Source organism: Ziziphus jujuba, chromosome 8, assembly GCF_031755915.1.
Source record: "Ziziphus jujuba cultivar Dongzao chromosome 8, ASM3175591v1".
Lineage (NCBI taxonomy): Eukaryota > Viridiplantae > Streptophyta > Magnoliopsida > Rosales > Rhamnaceae > Ziziphus > Ziziphus jujuba.
In genome coordinates this window covers 5,764,146-5,781,451 of record NC_083386.1, presented here as the reverse complement: position 1 = coordinate 5,781,451, position 17,306 = coordinate 5,764,146, and the positions used below count along the sequence as shown (strand labels likewise).

The window sequence follows — 17,306 nt, the reverse complement described above, 5'->3', positions numbered from 1 at the left end:
TCTCTCTCTCTTCTATGTGTGCATATATATATATATATATTTTTTTTTTCCATTAAAAAAGAAACAAATAAATAAAAACGAGCATATCTATTAAGATATGTTAATGAAATAGATCGTGTTAAAATTTATTAACTTCCATTAAAGTTATAAATTAGTATCATATAGAATTTATTTGTTTTATTTATTTATTTATTTATTTTTGGGTGAAATGCTTAATTTATTTGTTTTTTATTAGTCCTGTCAGGTAATATGCTTGAATTTTTAAGTTCAAAATTTTTATTTTTATTTTTTAATTTTTTAGTGAAAATCTAGCTTTAAACTTACAAATTTTGTTTCTTTAGCTAAATTTTTTTTATCAAGACATAACCTTGAAATGGAATCCTATACGCTTAAACACAACATATAATTAAAGTATTTGTTTTACAATAGTTATTATTATTATATATATTTTTTTTGGCAACAGAATTTTACACTGGTTTTTGAATACATTTTGAATGATCCATTTTATAACATGTATATATAATGTATAAATAGTTACCACAGCTATATTCTATATATGATGTATACATAGTAATCAAAGCTATATTCTATCAAAAACAAATAAATAAATAAAATAAAATAAAATAAAATAAAAGTTATTTATCCCCCATGTCATACATGCATTGTTCTGCCAACCTTACGAGTAATTCCAATAATAATATTCCAAATATACTTCTGCTTCATTCAAACATTGTTGCCGAAAAAATCTGAACTACATGGATGGTGGGCATGAAGCTATCCTTGTTTGACATTTCTACTCTCTGTACATGGAATTTTTTCCATCTTCAAAGATCTTAAAGGCTTTCAAGGATAGGCCTGCACTCCACCAACATATGTTGCTTCAACTGATGCATATCCTTCTGCGGCAAAGTCATCCCACGAATCTGTCGAAAGTATGACAAAATCAGCAAGTTTTCCCGGGGTTAAAGATCCCAAATCTTTGTCAAGAAAGCATGCACGAGCAGCTGAGATAGTGTACCTGCCGTGAAGAAGTTTCCTACCTTAAAACATTTGTTATGAGCAAATCAAAGATTGCAGGTTTCTTACCTAGTACGATGAGAAGTACTCTATGCTGAGAAATCTAAAATATAAGAAGGATCAAACACATTAGTTTTGCTTACGCCTTTAATGCATCATCCAATGAAACACATTCCATTGGAATCCAGGAATCATGGGAATTTGGGGGTATTCTTTTCATTGCTGTCCTAATACTTCTCAATGGATTAATGTCCGCAACCTGAGAAAAGAGCAGTGATCTAAAGTTTAATACGAGGTTTACCAATTTAAATAGAATTATGAGCCATAAGAAGCATAGCTACGGAATAATAATGAAAGAGAGGTTCTTACAGGCCAGTCAGAACCAAATGCTAATTGTGCCTTGCTATTTAAGAGTGTCTGAAATAAATAGGATTCTTTCTGAGCCCTATCCAACCCAAGCTTCTTTTCAATAGATTCAACATCATCTAATAGGTGATCTGGCTGTTGAGAAATCACAAATAATTACACCATGAAAAAGAAGATAAAATACATTGTGTTATAACGAAGAAGAGAACAACAATCACTTTCGAACCTTAGCCAGCCCAAAAGTGCTAAAAGATCAACACTCCCTAGCTAGCCAACAAACAAGCAATACATAGTTGTGATTAGAAACCTGTACGGAAGCAACAATCTTCAGTTTACCAAACCGGTCTGATGCCCCATGTGCCAGATGCTGAGCGTGCTCAATCTGAAAGAATTTTCTCCAGTTATGCTAAACATTTTAATATTTTACAAGGCCAATTTGTGAAGGTTTGTAATATTGAAGCACTAAGACCATCCTTATAATTTAGCAAGAATATTAACTCTGAATCTTCGATCCCTCATTCCATTTATAGTAAGCACTGAATCATACATATCCAAGATCAAGTCATTTGCTTTATCACCTATAGCATGAATAGCAACCTGAAAGAATTGAAGGTAAAACTCGTAAATTTAATATTTGGATCATCTTTATTACATGTAAAGGCAGTTATTGTTATAAGACCTGACCTGAAGCCCATAATTATCTGCAGCTAAAGTCATGTTTATAAGGCTCTCATAATCCGATACTTGTAAGCCGTAATTTTCAGGCTCTTCAACATATGGCTGTGTATAGAAGCAAAAACCCTAACAAAGTTATTTATTGATTGGGCAAAACAAAAGTAGCCCATGAAATAACTGTGAAGTGGAAATGGGTAAGAGCTCACCATGATCTTGATATACAAGATAAAACTGGCTTAGTGTATTTTGGCCTTTTAAATGACACTTTACAAGATAAAACTGGACCTCACCCCACTTCCCTCCATAATAATGACAACTAAGATATACAGGCAAAGATAAAAGATCCGTAATCTTTTACAGAGGGGAGTACTGATGCCCAATTATTGCGGTTCTTACCTCATAAAATAGTGCACTACTAGAACCTAAAGACCCATCTGCAAAAGCTTTTGCTCCACCCAAGTAAATCCACTGGCTCATGGCATGACCCACTTTATTAATAATGTCCTAAAAATGATAATACAATGTTAGGACCAAAAATAGATGAAAGTAAAATTAAGATAGTTGCTCAACTTTATTAATAGATTACATAGAACAAAAAGAACATTGGGCATTGAAGTAGCATGCTCATCTTGACTTTCAATAGTTTTTACACTGCTATAATGAAACCAGAAAAACCAGGCCAAAGCAGAACAAACAGGTAAAAAAATTTAAAAGTCATAATTTTTATTGTTCAAACAACATAAGATGCTAATTAGTTTGCATTTCTAAACAAGGTCAACATCTATTCCAATTCATTAAATAATTGCATCTAGGAAGGATAGCCTAGAGTTCTAAGAATCATTTATTAGAAGCTATTCAACAAAAAGAACAAGCACAAGCCAACTTTTTTTTTATTCAATTCAAACAAAAACAAAGCTATAGTGGTAAGATGCCGCACATGCAATCGTGACCAAATCTCCAGTGGGAAAAATAAGCAAACCCTGATCCTCATTTTCCCAGAAGCATCAGCCCATTGATAAACATCTGTGGAAACATGGAGCGAAAAAAGAGGAGTTTAACTAATAGTGGTGAAAGACACTACCAGAGTGCCAAACGGTTGTAGCGTGGAAGATTTGAAGCGTTAAATCATGAAGCCAGATTAACTTAAACTATTAAAAGAAATGAATGGAACATTGAAAGATGAAAGCATAGTGATGCATGGTAATGCCATCTGTTTCTTCTATATGATAAATCTGATGCTGCAGTCTACTATATTGTGTTGTACATAGCCGTCGATTGTCAAAATGAGCTCATTGAAATCTTTATTGTTCTTTTACTATAATTCATTTATAATCCTACTTAAAATGATGTCCCTGAAGAATTTAGTCCTGTTATCACTTTAGAAAATGCTGACATGAATCCTTTTTTTATATCACCTTAGTGGTGTGTTCAAGTCAACCTCAAAGAAAAAAGATGCCAAGAAGATAATGTATCACTTCAATTTATGGGACTGCCAACTAAACCACAAGAAGCTTTCTAAAAACCTGAAAAATCTTGCCAGGAAAACTCTACAGATGTCCCAGGATAATATCTCCCCATATCAACTACAGTAGTAACACCCCTTGTCACAGCAAAATTGCTGGCTTTAAGCAAAGCTTCTCTGCGTTCATCTACTGAGACCTCTGGAATGCATGGGAGCATAATTTGCATGGCCGAATCAACCAGCAAGCCAGTAGGTTCTGCATAATGACAACAATATATGTCATTCATCATAACAGCACTAATTCATATAGACATTCAAAGGACAAGTGGAAGAATTATCAGAAAACCATAACTTTAAACACCGGTATATATAAGTTAATTTCCCAATTAGAGGACCGAAGATCCCAGATGCTGGTCAATTTGATGAAGTCAGGCATATGCAGGCATCAAAGATATTTGTGAAGTTAAATGTTACCTCCAGTGGAAGTTCTCATAATGGTACCACCTTTTGGATCTTCTGATGAGTTGGTAACACCTGCCAGTTTTAGTGCTAGTGAATTAGCGAAGCCCATATGGCCATCCATCCTTGATAGCCAAACCTGCAGAAGAAAGGTATTTTTATAAACAATTATGATTTATGAATAATATCCAACTACCCAAACTCAAGAAAGTTATAGCTCACAGGATTTTGAGGTGTAACATCATCCACCCATGAAGTCATTGGCAATGCGCCTCCCCATAGATCATTGTTCCAACCACCACCCAAAATCCAGGAACCTGGTTTACTATCTGAAATGTTTTGTTAAAACGCGTTTCAGAACCTAATATTTAAAATTTCCAGCAGAAGAAACGAAAATTTCAGTGCCCTTTTGAACAATCATTTGTCTGAATTGAAGTCCATTGAAAAAATCTTCCAACTCTTTTATCATCGCAGTTTCCAGTAATCCACCAATTTTTCTCTCTTAATCTTTGCACCAAAACAACTTTATATGAATAAAATCGATGAACAAGCACTTCTAAGCAATAATAATCGTATGTCTGTATTTTCTATGAAAACAATACATAAGATGAAAAGAACATGATGCTTACTTCTCACTGCTCCTTTGACCCTTCTCACAAACTCATCTCTTTCATTTACACCATGAAGTTCCACCTGTGACATCTATTTTCCATTGGGGAAAACTTCAAAAGTCATATTATGCACAGCAAAAATATCAACACTCAGATGAGGAATATAAACTGTTAAAAAAAAAAAAAAAAAAAACTAACTATGAAAAGCCAGCACAATCATATTTTCTAATGCTCCTTTTCAGAGAAATTTCTCATAAACCTTGAAGTAATGACCAATTTAAAAGGCATAAAAAATTTCTAACATAATCTATATGGAAAAAAATATTTCTGCCAAACCTGCAGTCCACCAGGAATTAAGTGTACATGGGAATCAATAAAACCAGGAACCACAATTTTTCCCATGAGATTCAGCTCTTTAGTCCCATAACCTACCAATTCCTGCACTCACATTGGAACACACAAAAACAAAGGAAAAATGTCCAGTAAAAATTGAAGTTCGATATTAAAAAAAAATAAAAAAATAAAAAAAATAAATAAAAGTTGACAATACTGACGTTATCAATTACAGTATTGCCAAAGAGTATATAAATTTCATCACATTATCATAAATAAGCTACATGATACACTTTAAATAGCAATAGGCAAAACAAACAATAACAGAGACAACTGTCTCAGAAATTCCCTACTCAGGGTCTAAGTAGGACACCATTCAAACACCAAACAAGCTCACAAAGTATACATATATACATATTTTCATTGTAGATTCAGCTCAGCAAGTTGATAGCCAAGTTTTTTCCTTTTTCAATCCACACACACCTACTCATGAAAGGGGGTCGCTCCGTTTGTGCGTCCAACAGAAAAACAAGGAAGGAAGTGAGAAAAAAGGACAAACCTTTACATGGGAATAGTTTCCAACGCGTAGAATCCTTCCATTTCGGACCGCCATGGAATCAGCAAAAGGGAGAGAATCATCGCTGGTGTATATAACCCCATTGCTGAGCACCAAGTCGGCAATGGTGGGTCTCCAACTGAAGAAGAAGTGGTTGTTGTTGGGGAGGCGTAGAAGAGGAAGAGAAACGAAAATGGCGAGGAGGGCTATGGAGGTAGAGAGCAGAATATAGTGGAAAGAGTTCATCTTTTGAGAGAGAAACCAAGACCAAACCTAAAGGCCAAACTCAAAACGGTCGAAACCCAGCACAGAACATTCACCTACTTTGTTTTCAACGTTGAGTCATGAACTTAACCCACCAACTTCTTTAACACTACAAAATATATCAATGCTAAAGTGCCATCAACTAAATAATAATAATAATAATTATTATCTAAAAACTTTGTTTAAATTAATATATAATCTGTGTGAGATACTGAATTCAAGTAACCTTAATAAGATTTTATCCCAAAAAAAAAAAAAAAAAAAAAAAAAAGGTAACCTTAATAAGACAAAAAAATCCATTGTGTTAATCATTTTCCTTTTGGGATAGATCGAAATAAATGTGCCAAATACTTGGATAATCAAGTTAAATTAGACATTATTATTATTATTATTTGGAAAAGAGCGGTTTCTCATCCAAATTGAGGTTTGAATACTACGTTTGGAGGCGTTCTTAGTGGTTTTATTGCTGGATTAAACCTGCGAATATAATTAGAAGTATAACGAAAAATGTTCAGACCTAAAGTTATTCAATGAAAAAATATGATAACTAAAAAAAAAATAATTATAACGTTGAAAAGGAAAGAAAAATTGAGCATATTATATATCATATTTTGTTTGGAGAAAGAACGTTCTGTGCAACACAAATATCACCACTCTTTTAGTTCTTTTCATTTGCTGTAATTGATCTATCAGCCATGACCAAAAATAGCCTCTTTCTCTTCTGCCACTACAGCAAAACACAAGTTAAGATTGAAAACAGGGTTTGTAGATCTAATTTATCATTTCCAAAGCAATAGCAACATGAAAAACATTGTCATGAAACAAACTCTGGGCTGAACATTCTTCTTTATTTTAGCCATCAGGTGTCAGAACATAAACTTGAGATCATTCAAAAACAAATGGGTCATCGTTTATTTACTTATTATATAAGCTGACAAGTCATCTCAAGGAAAAACATCTTGTTTCATAGTTCTTATATTACACCTTCATATCATACAGTACCAAGATACCCAAATCCATAATTTTCTTTTGTTCTAGTTTTGGAGCTGGGATTTGTAGATGTCCTGGCCAGAAGTGGTTGGAGTTATCGGAGAAAACCTGATCGAGAATGAGTACGGAACAGCAGGAACTAGGTATTTGTCATGGACACAGGGAGTCCAACTATCATCTCCGCCCACACCCATGTGCTTATGGTCGAGATGAACCTGTAACCCATTTTGTCACTCTAGAGGTGAAAATCAACATATATATTAAGGCATTAAGATGCACAATAGTTGTAATGACAGCATATTGAAAGGTAGAAACATATTTATCATAAAGAATCTTGCTTTAAGAAGACAGCTACAACAGTGATGAGCAGGGCAACGCCCCTAATAAATTCAAACAGGTGCACGTCGAAAGAATGCAAGAAACAGTTGATATAAGATGTTAGCAATGTATGAACTATTTTAAAGGTGCTGAAGAATTAAATTATCAACAGAAGATATTACCTCAATGGTATCTCCTTTCATTAGATCTTCAATATGTGTTGCCCGCTGTAGCTCTGTTGTAGTGTAGTAACTAGCGTTCAGTTGCATAGGCGGAGAGTTGTCATATATTGAAGCATAAATTCCAAAACCATTCTCATTTTGGAATGTAACCCATCTAACATCTGCCCTACCAGAAGATTCCACAGGAACAATATAGGGAACATGCAAGTCATCCACTTTCTGCTTATAAATGTCAACATGAGCAGCTGCTTTTCTGTCGGGATAACATTCAAATGGTCCTCTTCCATACCATGTAATCTGGTCCAGTGATTTTTCCAAATGGAACTCAACTCCCACACGAGGCAAAGGAGGGAGATTTGGGTTTGGTTTTACATTACATTCCACAATGACATCCCCAGAACTGTAGATTGTGTAAATCATCTCAGTTTTGATTAAATAATCTTTGTTTTCTAAGTTGGATGAAGAGCCATCCTCCTTTGGGACACCAAGAAAAACTGCTGTTATTTTCACAAGATGGTCTGTCTTATTCTGTATAGAGCAGCTTTCTGTAATATAATGAAGGCGATCAATATGAGCAGCCTTCCATAAGGATAAATAACTGGCAGAGCCTCCTCCATTGTCATTATCTGTGGGTGCACGCCAAAAGGATGGGAATATTCCCTTATTTATGAGAGAAACTCCTTCAACCTGCCATTTATAACCATGTTTTGCCAATCATCATTTTATTATGGGTCATATGCTTAGTACTTGAAGAGCTTATAACATGAAGTATGCTTAATAACTTCTACTTGAAAGAGAGAATAATTGAAATGAAAAGGATACCAAATAGTTAAAATGCTTCATTTCATTTTCATATATGTCTGTGAGCTACTCAAAGACTCGAATAGATTCATTGAAAAGTATAACAAGATTCAACAGAAAAAGGCATACAAAATTCCTAAAGGATGCTGCTTGAGAATTTCTAGTTCAACTCCTGAATTATTTATCAATTTATTTTTACTCCCACACCATTCAAGTTTCCCGTACCAAACCCAAGTCCATATTTGAACCAAAACTGCCTTCATATATAATAATGATAATAATAAAAAGACAACAATGTTAATAAAACATGGTAAGAAGTACCTTCCAGCTTTTGAAAGCTCCAGTTCTAACATTCAATATTATCTCCCACAAATTCTGTTGACTGATTTTTATTGAATCCTCAATAATTTCACTATGAAAGGCAGCATCTTTAGTCTTAATCAACTGCAAAGTGAGGTCAATTACAAAGCTGTTATCAATATCATAAAGACAACCGCTTAGCCTGACAAATAGTACCCTAAACTAAGAAATATGTGCAAAACAAAGACAAACTATTAAATTTTCATTAGCAAAACTCATACAAAGCAAAATATAAATAGATATTTAAGTATAATTGTACATGCACGTTGACACTAATTTAGGTTTGATTAGATTAACCATGTTAGATGACTCATCCTTTTACTTTAAAAATAACAGGTATTACAATCTCAAAATAATATTTTTCAGCATAAAAGATTCATTTCTATCCTTATTATCTATAGCAGGCTGATATTAGAGTTCAGAAATAATATATCTTATCATATCTTAAGGGATCATTTTAATATTTACTTAGTTTGATACGGGTTTTTGTAACTACTGATAGCTCAATGCACTTTTTTGCATTTTTCCCTATCACTAAAGATGTAAAACTTATTCTTTGCTAGTTAAGGTGTCAAAAAGGAGCAGGTACATGAGGAACAAATTTTCTTTTGGCAGGCAACTGGACTTGTGCAGATGAAATGACATGACCAGCTTCAACCCATCGTGTGGACTGCAAAAGCTTTGCAGTTATTGTCAAAAAAAAATCCTCAGCAGATGATGATGACCATAGAGTAGACCATGGAGCTGACTGCCATTCGATATCATAACTACTCTGGGGTTTAATCAGAGGAAGAGATAGAATTCCGGACCCAAGTTTCCACCCATCCCCATGAACAGCCCAACTGAACTCCAATTCTTCAGTTGTTTCATAAAAATGAGTGTTTTTTAACTGCAAGGTGAAATTAAGAAAACCAATCATCTATGAAGTTTATGAAAAAACATAAGCAAATTATGTAAGAATTACCTGAAGTGTTTGTTCTATAAATGAAACCTTGATTGGTTGATACACATACTTGACTTCTGAAAGCAACAATCAAAACCATGCGTTGAGATTTGAAAATGCTAATATTTAATATTAGCACCCATTAGCAATAAAAATCATCAAATTACCATGCATTGCAGGATGAGGAGTTCGGTCTGGCCAATTAATTCCATTCAAACAGAAGTTCAAATCGTCAGGAAAATCACCCCAGTCACCTCCATATGCCCAATTCTTACTACCATCTGGACCATCCTTCAATAGCCCCTGCACGCAAAGTGCAAATCTTATTTTAACTTTTATGGTGTCTAGCTATATAAATATTAAATACAATGAGACGTCTCATCTAGAGCAGAATCTCTTTTTCTCTCACAGATCTTCTTTTCTTCCTGTCTTTCTTCTCTTCAACAATAGTCAATTTTTCAATTAACTTAAAATTGTTAGGACATATGACCTAACAATGGTATAACAAACTTAATTAACAGTAACATTCCACAGTTGTAAGCTTGGAATTATAGGGATATTGAGAACTTGGTAATAACTGAACAGAAATATAACATCAAATTTTGAAAATAACTAGAAAATGAATGGATACTCAGCTACGAATGCAAGAATACTAAGACAATATAGCTCTCTTCCTACAGACGCTTAAGTGAAGCTAACAGCCTAGGGGTGCTTTGGAATCTTTTCCAAGCAAAACTTGACTGGGTGTAGTAGTGTATGGTGAAAAGAACCATTGTGGAGGAGGGAAAAAAAAAAAAAAAAAAAAAAAGTTAGAGGTGGAGTTCAAGCGAAGGGAGGACAGTAATAAAGCACTATAAAATGTCCAAAGCACTATAATACAAGGAAAATGTCCTGCATTTGCACTCAAAGCAATATAATACAAGGAAAATGCCCAAAAGATTCTTCTCCTTCCTATTTTCTAACCATTTCTTGACTCGTTGATGACTGTGCAGAAAACTAAACCACCTATCAACATCATAGAAGCCATTTTATCCACACCACCGCTTCTAAAGAAAATGTGAGCTGCAGCTTTGATAATTATCTCAAAAAACAAACAAATTCATCAACCCTTTTTGAGATGGCACAAGAAGGCTTGATGTCAAAAATTTTGACATGATGTTTGTAATCTGCCATATATAATAAGAAAGCAAGGGCTTTTCACCTGATCAACCCATTCCCAGATAAAGCCACCTTGAAGACCAAATGTGCTGTCAATTGCTTCCCAATATTCATGTATGTTACCATTGCTGTTTCCCATTGCATGAGAATACCTGCCATCTTTGAACGGTAAGAATCCTTAAACATGACCTTGTGCATGACAAAGGGACCTCTCAATTTTTGACAATTTTGAAAATATAAAAAATTATCAAATGGCATACTCGCATAATATCAAAGGACGGATTTCATTTGGATCCTTTGCAATCTTCACTATGTCCCAAACGCGCATATACATGGGACATACAATATCTGTGGATGAGGTTCTGGATCCACCTCCTTCATAGTGTAAGAACCTTGAGGGATCTTTTTCTCGAACCCAACCTAAGGCATCCATGATTGAAAATAATAAGGAAAACAAATATATAATAAGGAAAAACATAATTTGAGAAATGAAAATTTCAACATGCCTTTTCTTTCTTTTTCTTTTTCCTTAAGGGAGAGATTTTATTAATATTTAGGCCTTCATAGACTTTAATGTTTCTTATTTTCTTCACACTGGTTCAAAGCTTCTAGCTACTAGAAAGTTATTTTAACACTAGTTCATACCCTCAACCAACCCTCTTGAACACAAAATTTTACACTAACATCTCAATATTATTGTCTCTGAAAATCATACGTTTACTCTCTATCCTGGAACCACAAGAAGCTGCTTGCTATTTACTTCTGACCACAACCACTAAATTAAAACCTACTTATGTTTCACTGACTCCAGAAATCTCAAATTTACTTTCTTGACAACTAATTCTATATATTAAGCTTTAACTCACTTTTAATCTTTGAAATTCAAAGGCATTTAACTATAAACACCAGATATGGAATATCTTATTCGACAAAAACATATAGAATTCACTTGGGAGCCACTTCATTGCCAGTTCTATGTCTATGTCCTGAAGAAAATAAAAGTAGCTATATATTTTCTTGAAAGCAAATAAATGTAAAGGTAATTTATAGAAATAGCTATCAAACCAGCAAAACCAAGAAATGAAAATAACTCTGGTACCAGCTGAAGCAGAATGATTAGGTCCATATCCTGATTCATTTCCTAAAGACCAACATATAATGCAAGCATGATTTTTGTCTCTTTCCACCATGCTTATGACACGGTCCATCATTGCAGGTGCCCAACTGGGATCCAAAGTGGGATGCTTAAGATGTCCAGAATAATCAAAACCATGTGTCTCAATATTGGCTTCATCTATCATATACACACCGAACAAATCACAAAGCTCATACCAACGAGGATGTTGGGGATAATGGCTGTTTCTCACAGCATTGATATTGTTCTGCTTCATTAGAACCAAATCCTGTATCCAGGTTATCAAAATTAAAAAAGAAAAAGAAGAAGAGAAAAAATATACATAATATATAGAGCACATTAAAACAGAACCATGAAAAGCAAAGAGAATAAAAGTAGGTGTCACCTTAACCATACAGGCCTCAATGTTTGTCTTCCCCAGACGTGGATGATGTTCATGCCTGTTTACACCTCTTATTATAATCGGATGGCCATTAACAAGCAGCTGTTTATAGGCTTTAGATACTTTCCGTATGCCTACCAGGCATGATTCGCAGTCAACTATACTGCCAGATTCATCTTTAAGGATGACAACAAGAGTGTACAAATTTGGCTGTGAATGAACATAAACAAACATATAAGATGTGGGAATCCAATATTTAAGAGAAAATGAGATAAGCAAGTGTTAATCAAACTATGCAATACAAAAATTCCACTAAACTTTTCTGTTAAAGAAAGAATAATTAGTCAATTACATCATATAGAAACCATAATCAATCAAATAAACCGAATGGAAGGTAATTATATGCCTTGTAAGGTAACCATCATTCAGGAAAACCAAAATAGTGGTTCCCTGTTTTGGAATGTATTGTAAGGTTAACTTACAAGACACATACCGATCACATTTTCATCCATTGAAGCAAAAGGTAGAAAAATGACACAAAAACGGAACTGCAAAACTAGTTTTAATTTTAACACACATACATTGTGCATTTATTGGGAAGAAAATTCATGAAACTTTACTAGGTCCCATGAACAAAAAGTATACAGTTTTTCTACAGATCATATTATTTACAGACCTATGATTGTATATGCAATTTTTTCCAATGATTTTCTCTGCATTATTAATAATATCTTTTAGTATTATTTTAACTTGATCGGACCCCCACTTTCCCTACAAGTGAGGAGAATTAAAATTATCTACAACTATGTTTTGTTAGCTTAATATACACATACGAACACAATTCCTATAAGCTTAAGCTTTTGGACCCAATGGCAACTTAGCATACATATTCATGAAAATAAGGTTGACAATTTTATAAAAAACAAAAAAGCAAATGCAGACAAGAACATGATGGATTTTCTGTAAACATTAAGAACAGAATGCAATGTAGACCATTGATGCATGAAAGTATCTATAGTTCAAAATGCTTTTAACTGCAACATAATTATGAATGAATTGAATTCCTCACTTGTTCTGCTGACCAAAGCCTGGGCACTCCCAGTTTCCCTTCAAGAAAATATCCACGAAATCCTGGGACTGCACTTCTACTTGATGACAGATTGAGCTTAAGGTTGGCCACATTAGAAGATATCAGATCAGAGTATCCATTAGTCTTGTGCCAGCCACCAGTATCATATAATGCAGCTTCTAAAGTATATTTGGCAAGAATGTTTTCTTTAGAGGTTTCTCGAGAGTAATCTATTTTCACTTCAACCTGAGAAAAAGTGCACAAAAAAGGATTTAAATTGTTGGCCACATTCATAAATATCATTTAGAACATGATAATCTCACCATAACATATGCAGATTCTAAAAGCATGCCCTAGAAATCAATATGGATACATAAAACTCTAATATCTTACAATTATCAACCTGAAGTATAAAAAAACAAATGAGGGAAACAAAACATGATCTATAATCTGAACTTGCATGCTACATTCTTCAGTACAAAATAAGAAATGAAGTACTTATATTAAGACATATCCAAAAGTTGAAGGATGGTTATTGTAGTTATTAAACAAAAATTATTTTTCTTATGAAGATGTCATAGCCTCCATTTCAAAACAGGTAATCCCTACTATTTTCATAACCCTTAACTCTTCTTCAAGCATCTAGAAGTTAAATAATAATAATAATAATAATAATAATAAGACACTTCTTCAAGCATGGTGAACATGAAATAGATTGACAGAAATCTGAGATACTATAGGAATAATATATATTATTAGATGGACAGCAGTCAAAATATATTAGAATTGCAGGGAAGTTATGAAGATGTGAGTTCTGAGTCCCATTAAAGAGGGGTCAATTGATCTGCTGATGCTTTCTCAGTAACAATCATGCAGCCACTGACTCCCAAAGTCAAGACTGAACAATCCTTATGGTCGTTTTTTTTGTTTTTACCATTAGATTTTTCTTGTTAGTTTGCCGACTTCATATATCAAACACTGACCATGAACAAAGAAAAAAAACTTCTTGAACTCGATCGTATACAATATTTCCAGTTTTATACACAATAACAAAAAGAGAAATGCTTGCCTGTATGTTTGCATAAGAAAAATCCTCAGCCAGGTTTGATTTGAAAAAATAGTCTGCAATGAATACCTGCACATCAGTTATTTTAATGATTTGTTTGTCATGCAGTGTACTTAGAGGTAACTGATAGGAACCAAACATCACAAAAGTAACATTCACAATGATAAGCAAATCTTACAAGAAAAATAAAGGAAATAGTTTGGATCATCTATTTTTTAATAGGAAGAGACGATTACCTCTTTTTGGTCCTTCTATTCCATATCTAAACCTAATCTTAGTATTTGGAGCATCAATATAGTCAGAAACTTGTTTGGCAATGCAATACAAAACGGTTTTCATGGTTAAAACAGCATTTTTTAAAAAATTGCTGTTTTCAGAACCAGAAAACTGTGTTATGGTACATGGCCAAACAATGCATTGAGAGATGGAGAATTTTAGAATTATCCTAAACCATGTTAAGCTTGCATTAAATACATTATACATGGAGAATTTATAGAAGCCTACACATGAGGGTGAGTATCAAATATTATATATCTTATGTTAGCTTGAGAGCTAATCGGGTACTTCCTATCAGTTCAAGCTTTTAGGAAATGGTAACTTAACATTTTTCAATCTGTGACTTCTCAATATACAAGCCTTAGATTTTATGGTATAAATATGAGTATGCCTCTATATCCTAGAGAATGGTCTCGTATTTTCTTGATTTTTCCTTTCAACAAATTATAAAAGACAATAGCAATTATAACTAAAGTGAGACGAAATACAGACCGATGGCTTCGCCAGAAGAAGCACATCACGATGAATGCCAGATAACCACCAATGATCTTGATCTTCAAGGTAAGAGCCATCACTCCATTTAAATACTTGCACAGCCAGAACATTCTTAGTGCCCGAACCAATTGGATGACAGTAATCAGTGATTTCAAATTCAGCAGGTAGTCTACTATCCTGACTGACCTAACACATTATTTGGAAAGGTTGTTAATAAATTCACTAGAGGATTAATCACTTAGAAGACTCCATGCATGAAAGTAAAAGATACAGATCAAATATTTACTTGACACATGTCTGCTCCACTCCTTGTCCCATTATGGGACAGACCTATACATGATGGGAAGGGTTGTGTTTATGTTAATTTGGTATAACAGTCATTTCCTAATAATTTAATTTTGGATTGATGATAACGTAACATTAAGAATGTGCAGGCAAGATAAATACTATAACTTATAAGAAATAGACGACATTACAAATATTAATTACCTATATCCTACTGGGACACCATTTATCCATGCAAAGAAGGCAGAATCAACAGCTTGGAAGTGCAACAAAATCCTACGACCTGTGAATGGAAATTTGTACATCATATAAAGCCAACGCCAATTCTAGACATCAACAATTACAAATATAGATATACATATGCATACCTACAAAAGTATGAATTTGAAGCTATGCATAAGAAAAATGAAGCAGAAAATATCATATTTTGTAGAGTGAAGATTCAATCACTAACATGTAGCATAATGCAGATTCTAAATGATCGAATAAGCTAACACAGAAGAAATAGGGGTGTTAATGTCAAGGTTCATATAAAAGTATATATTCCGAGAAAAGGTATATATGAAATGCCTTTAAATAGTTTATACCTTTCCACTCTTCTGGAATCTGAAAGTACGTCCTATAGCAACCAGTAGGATTCTCTTTTGACACAAACGGTGGATCAAATGGAAACGGATATGTAGTATTTGTATATATAGGGTGATCAAATCCATGCATCTGCCAATTAGAAGGGACTGTTCCATTGGAAAAAAAAATTTCAGACTATAAAATATAGTCATACTTTAAGGAATTGTGTCTTACATCTTAAACAACCATGATAATGCAATAGCATGTAAAGGGCTACTTAATAATCATGTCAAATAACAATCTTGGTAAGGCTCAAATACTAACAGAAAAAGACGAAAAAAGAATAAAAATTCACCAATTAAGAATATCCAAATATTGTACACTTAGGCATCTCTACCATTCAAGAAGAACATGTATATATGTTTGTATACAACACAAGAATACGTGTCAATGTGCAAATGGAAAACCGAAACTGAATGAATGTATTTATGGAAATACTCTCTTACCAGGCAAAGTTTTCCACTCAGAGTCATGAAATGCACTATCATGAAAATTTTCAGGAACCTTGCTTGGAGACGATGCCAAGAAAAACCTCCAATATCCAGACAAAGACTTGACAAAAGGAAGGCCCTTGACCCAAAAAGCTGCAGTATCAAGTGCTCTATCCACGGCATCATCATTCCAAACAGCAGAATTAGCTACCAAATAATTCACTTTGTTTCGTTCATACCAGTATTTCAGAGATCCTACCCAACAAACACGAGGATTAAATACACCCAAAAAAAGCAATGATAAAAATAAAAACTTTTATTGCACTTCTGTCTCTATCTCTGTTTTTCTTTTTTTTTTCTTTTTTTATTACCTTCAATAGATTCATGGCAATGAAAAGTGACATGGGGTTCTCTCTTCCTCCATTTGATGAAAGTCTGGTCCTCCCACACCTTATGCCCATTCTCTGGAGGAAAAACCAGGTGACCGACCAAAGAAGAAGAAGCCATGGCCTCTAAAGCTGTAACCCTATGAAAAGTAGAATTAATCGCTCACAGAAAAATGAAAACTAAAGAAAGTTGCAGAAAATGAGAGAGAGAGATAGAGAGAGAGAGAACCACTTTGCACTGAGAGTGAGAGCTTCTTCAATGGATCAGTCAACTCACAATAATAAGCAAAATAAATAAATAAATAAAATATCATGGTTCAATTTTTATTCATTTTATCTCGCCACTTGTCTTCCTACTACTGGCTTTTAGTAATATGGCACTTTATGTGCACGGATGATCGAATTTCCAAATCTTAGAAAACCAAAAAAAAAAAAAAAAAAAAAAAAAAAAAAAAGGAAAATTCAAATCTTATTCCTTTTTTATTGTATAGAATACATTCAATGTGAAATCTTATATGAATTCTGCGATATATAATAAGTTATAAAATAATACCAGAATTAGTCTTCTCATTTTTGTATATAAAATTATGGTATTGTTAAAGAATATTAACTTTTTGAAAAAAAAAAAAAAGTTCCATTTATATTCATCTTGATATTAT

General features: G+C 33.6%; 2 protein-coding genes across 7 annotated transcripts; both read right to left on the bottom strand.

Moving 5' to 3' along the window:
• Nucleotides 1-605: 605 nt before the first annotated feature.
• LOC125421375 (protein LONG AFTER FAR-RED 3) lies at nucleotides 606-5,851 on the bottom strand. 3 transcript variants are annotated; one of them, XM_048470238.2, is made up of 14 exons: nucleotides 5,483-5,851; nucleotides 4,927-5,028; nucleotides 4,609-4,681; nucleotides 4,202-4,308; nucleotides 3,995-4,118; nucleotides 3,582-3,776; nucleotides 2,996-3,081; nucleotides 2,455-2,562; nucleotides 2,068-2,163; nucleotides 1,882-1,980; nucleotides 1,691-1,765; nucleotides 1,387-1,518; nucleotides 1,161-1,276; nucleotides 606-923 (listed from the first exon to the last, which is right to left on the bottom strand). In XM_048470238.2, the coding sequence occupies exons 1-14, from the start codon at nucleotides 5,723-5,725 to the stop codon at nucleotides 911-913; spliced, it is 1,569 nt and encodes a 522-aa protein (XP_048326195.2). In that variant the 5' UTR covers nucleotides 5,726-5,851; the 3' UTR covers nucleotides 606-910. The 3 variants fall into 3 exon arrangements, with proteins under 3 accessions (XP_048326195.2, XP_048326194.2, XP_048326196.1); XM_048470237.2 differs by having other exon boundaries at nucleotides 606-1,018; nucleotides 5,483-5,850; XM_048470239.2 differs by having other exon boundaries at nucleotides 606-1,018; nucleotides 4,609-4,701; nucleotides 5,483-5,499.
• A 709-nt stretch (nucleotides 5,852-6,560) lies between these two features.
• Nucleotides 6,561-17,027, bottom strand: LOC107412906 (uncharacterized). 4 transcript variants are annotated; one of them, XM_048470219.2, is made up of 18 exons: nucleotides 16,880-17,027; nucleotides 16,633-16,779; nucleotides 16,277-16,516; nucleotides 15,791-15,937; nucleotides 15,408-15,486; nucleotides 14,916-15,099; nucleotides 14,151-14,216; nucleotides 13,082-13,327; nucleotides 12,016-12,222; nucleotides 11,595-11,898; nucleotides 10,756-10,915; nucleotides 10,539-10,647; nucleotides 9,505-9,640; nucleotides 9,359-9,414; nucleotides 8,984-9,283; nucleotides 8,356-8,478; nucleotides 7,234-7,920; nucleotides 6,561-6,948 (listed from the first exon to the last, which is right to left on the bottom strand). In XM_048470219.2, exons 1-18 carry the CDS (start codon nucleotides 16,959-16,961, stop codon nucleotides 6,778-6,780), a joined length of 3,444 nt encoding a protein of 1,147 aa, XP_048326176.2. In that variant the 5' UTR covers nucleotides 16,962-17,027; the 3' UTR covers nucleotides 6,561-6,777. The 4 variants fall into 4 exon arrangements, with proteins under 4 accessions (XP_048326176.2, XP_048326175.2, XP_060676089.1 ...); XM_048470218.2 differs by having other exon boundaries at nucleotides 16,877-17,026; XM_060820106.1 differs by having other exon boundaries at nucleotides 16,633-16,787; nucleotides 16,880-16,894.
• Nucleotides 17,028-17,306: the final 279 nt, after the last annotated feature.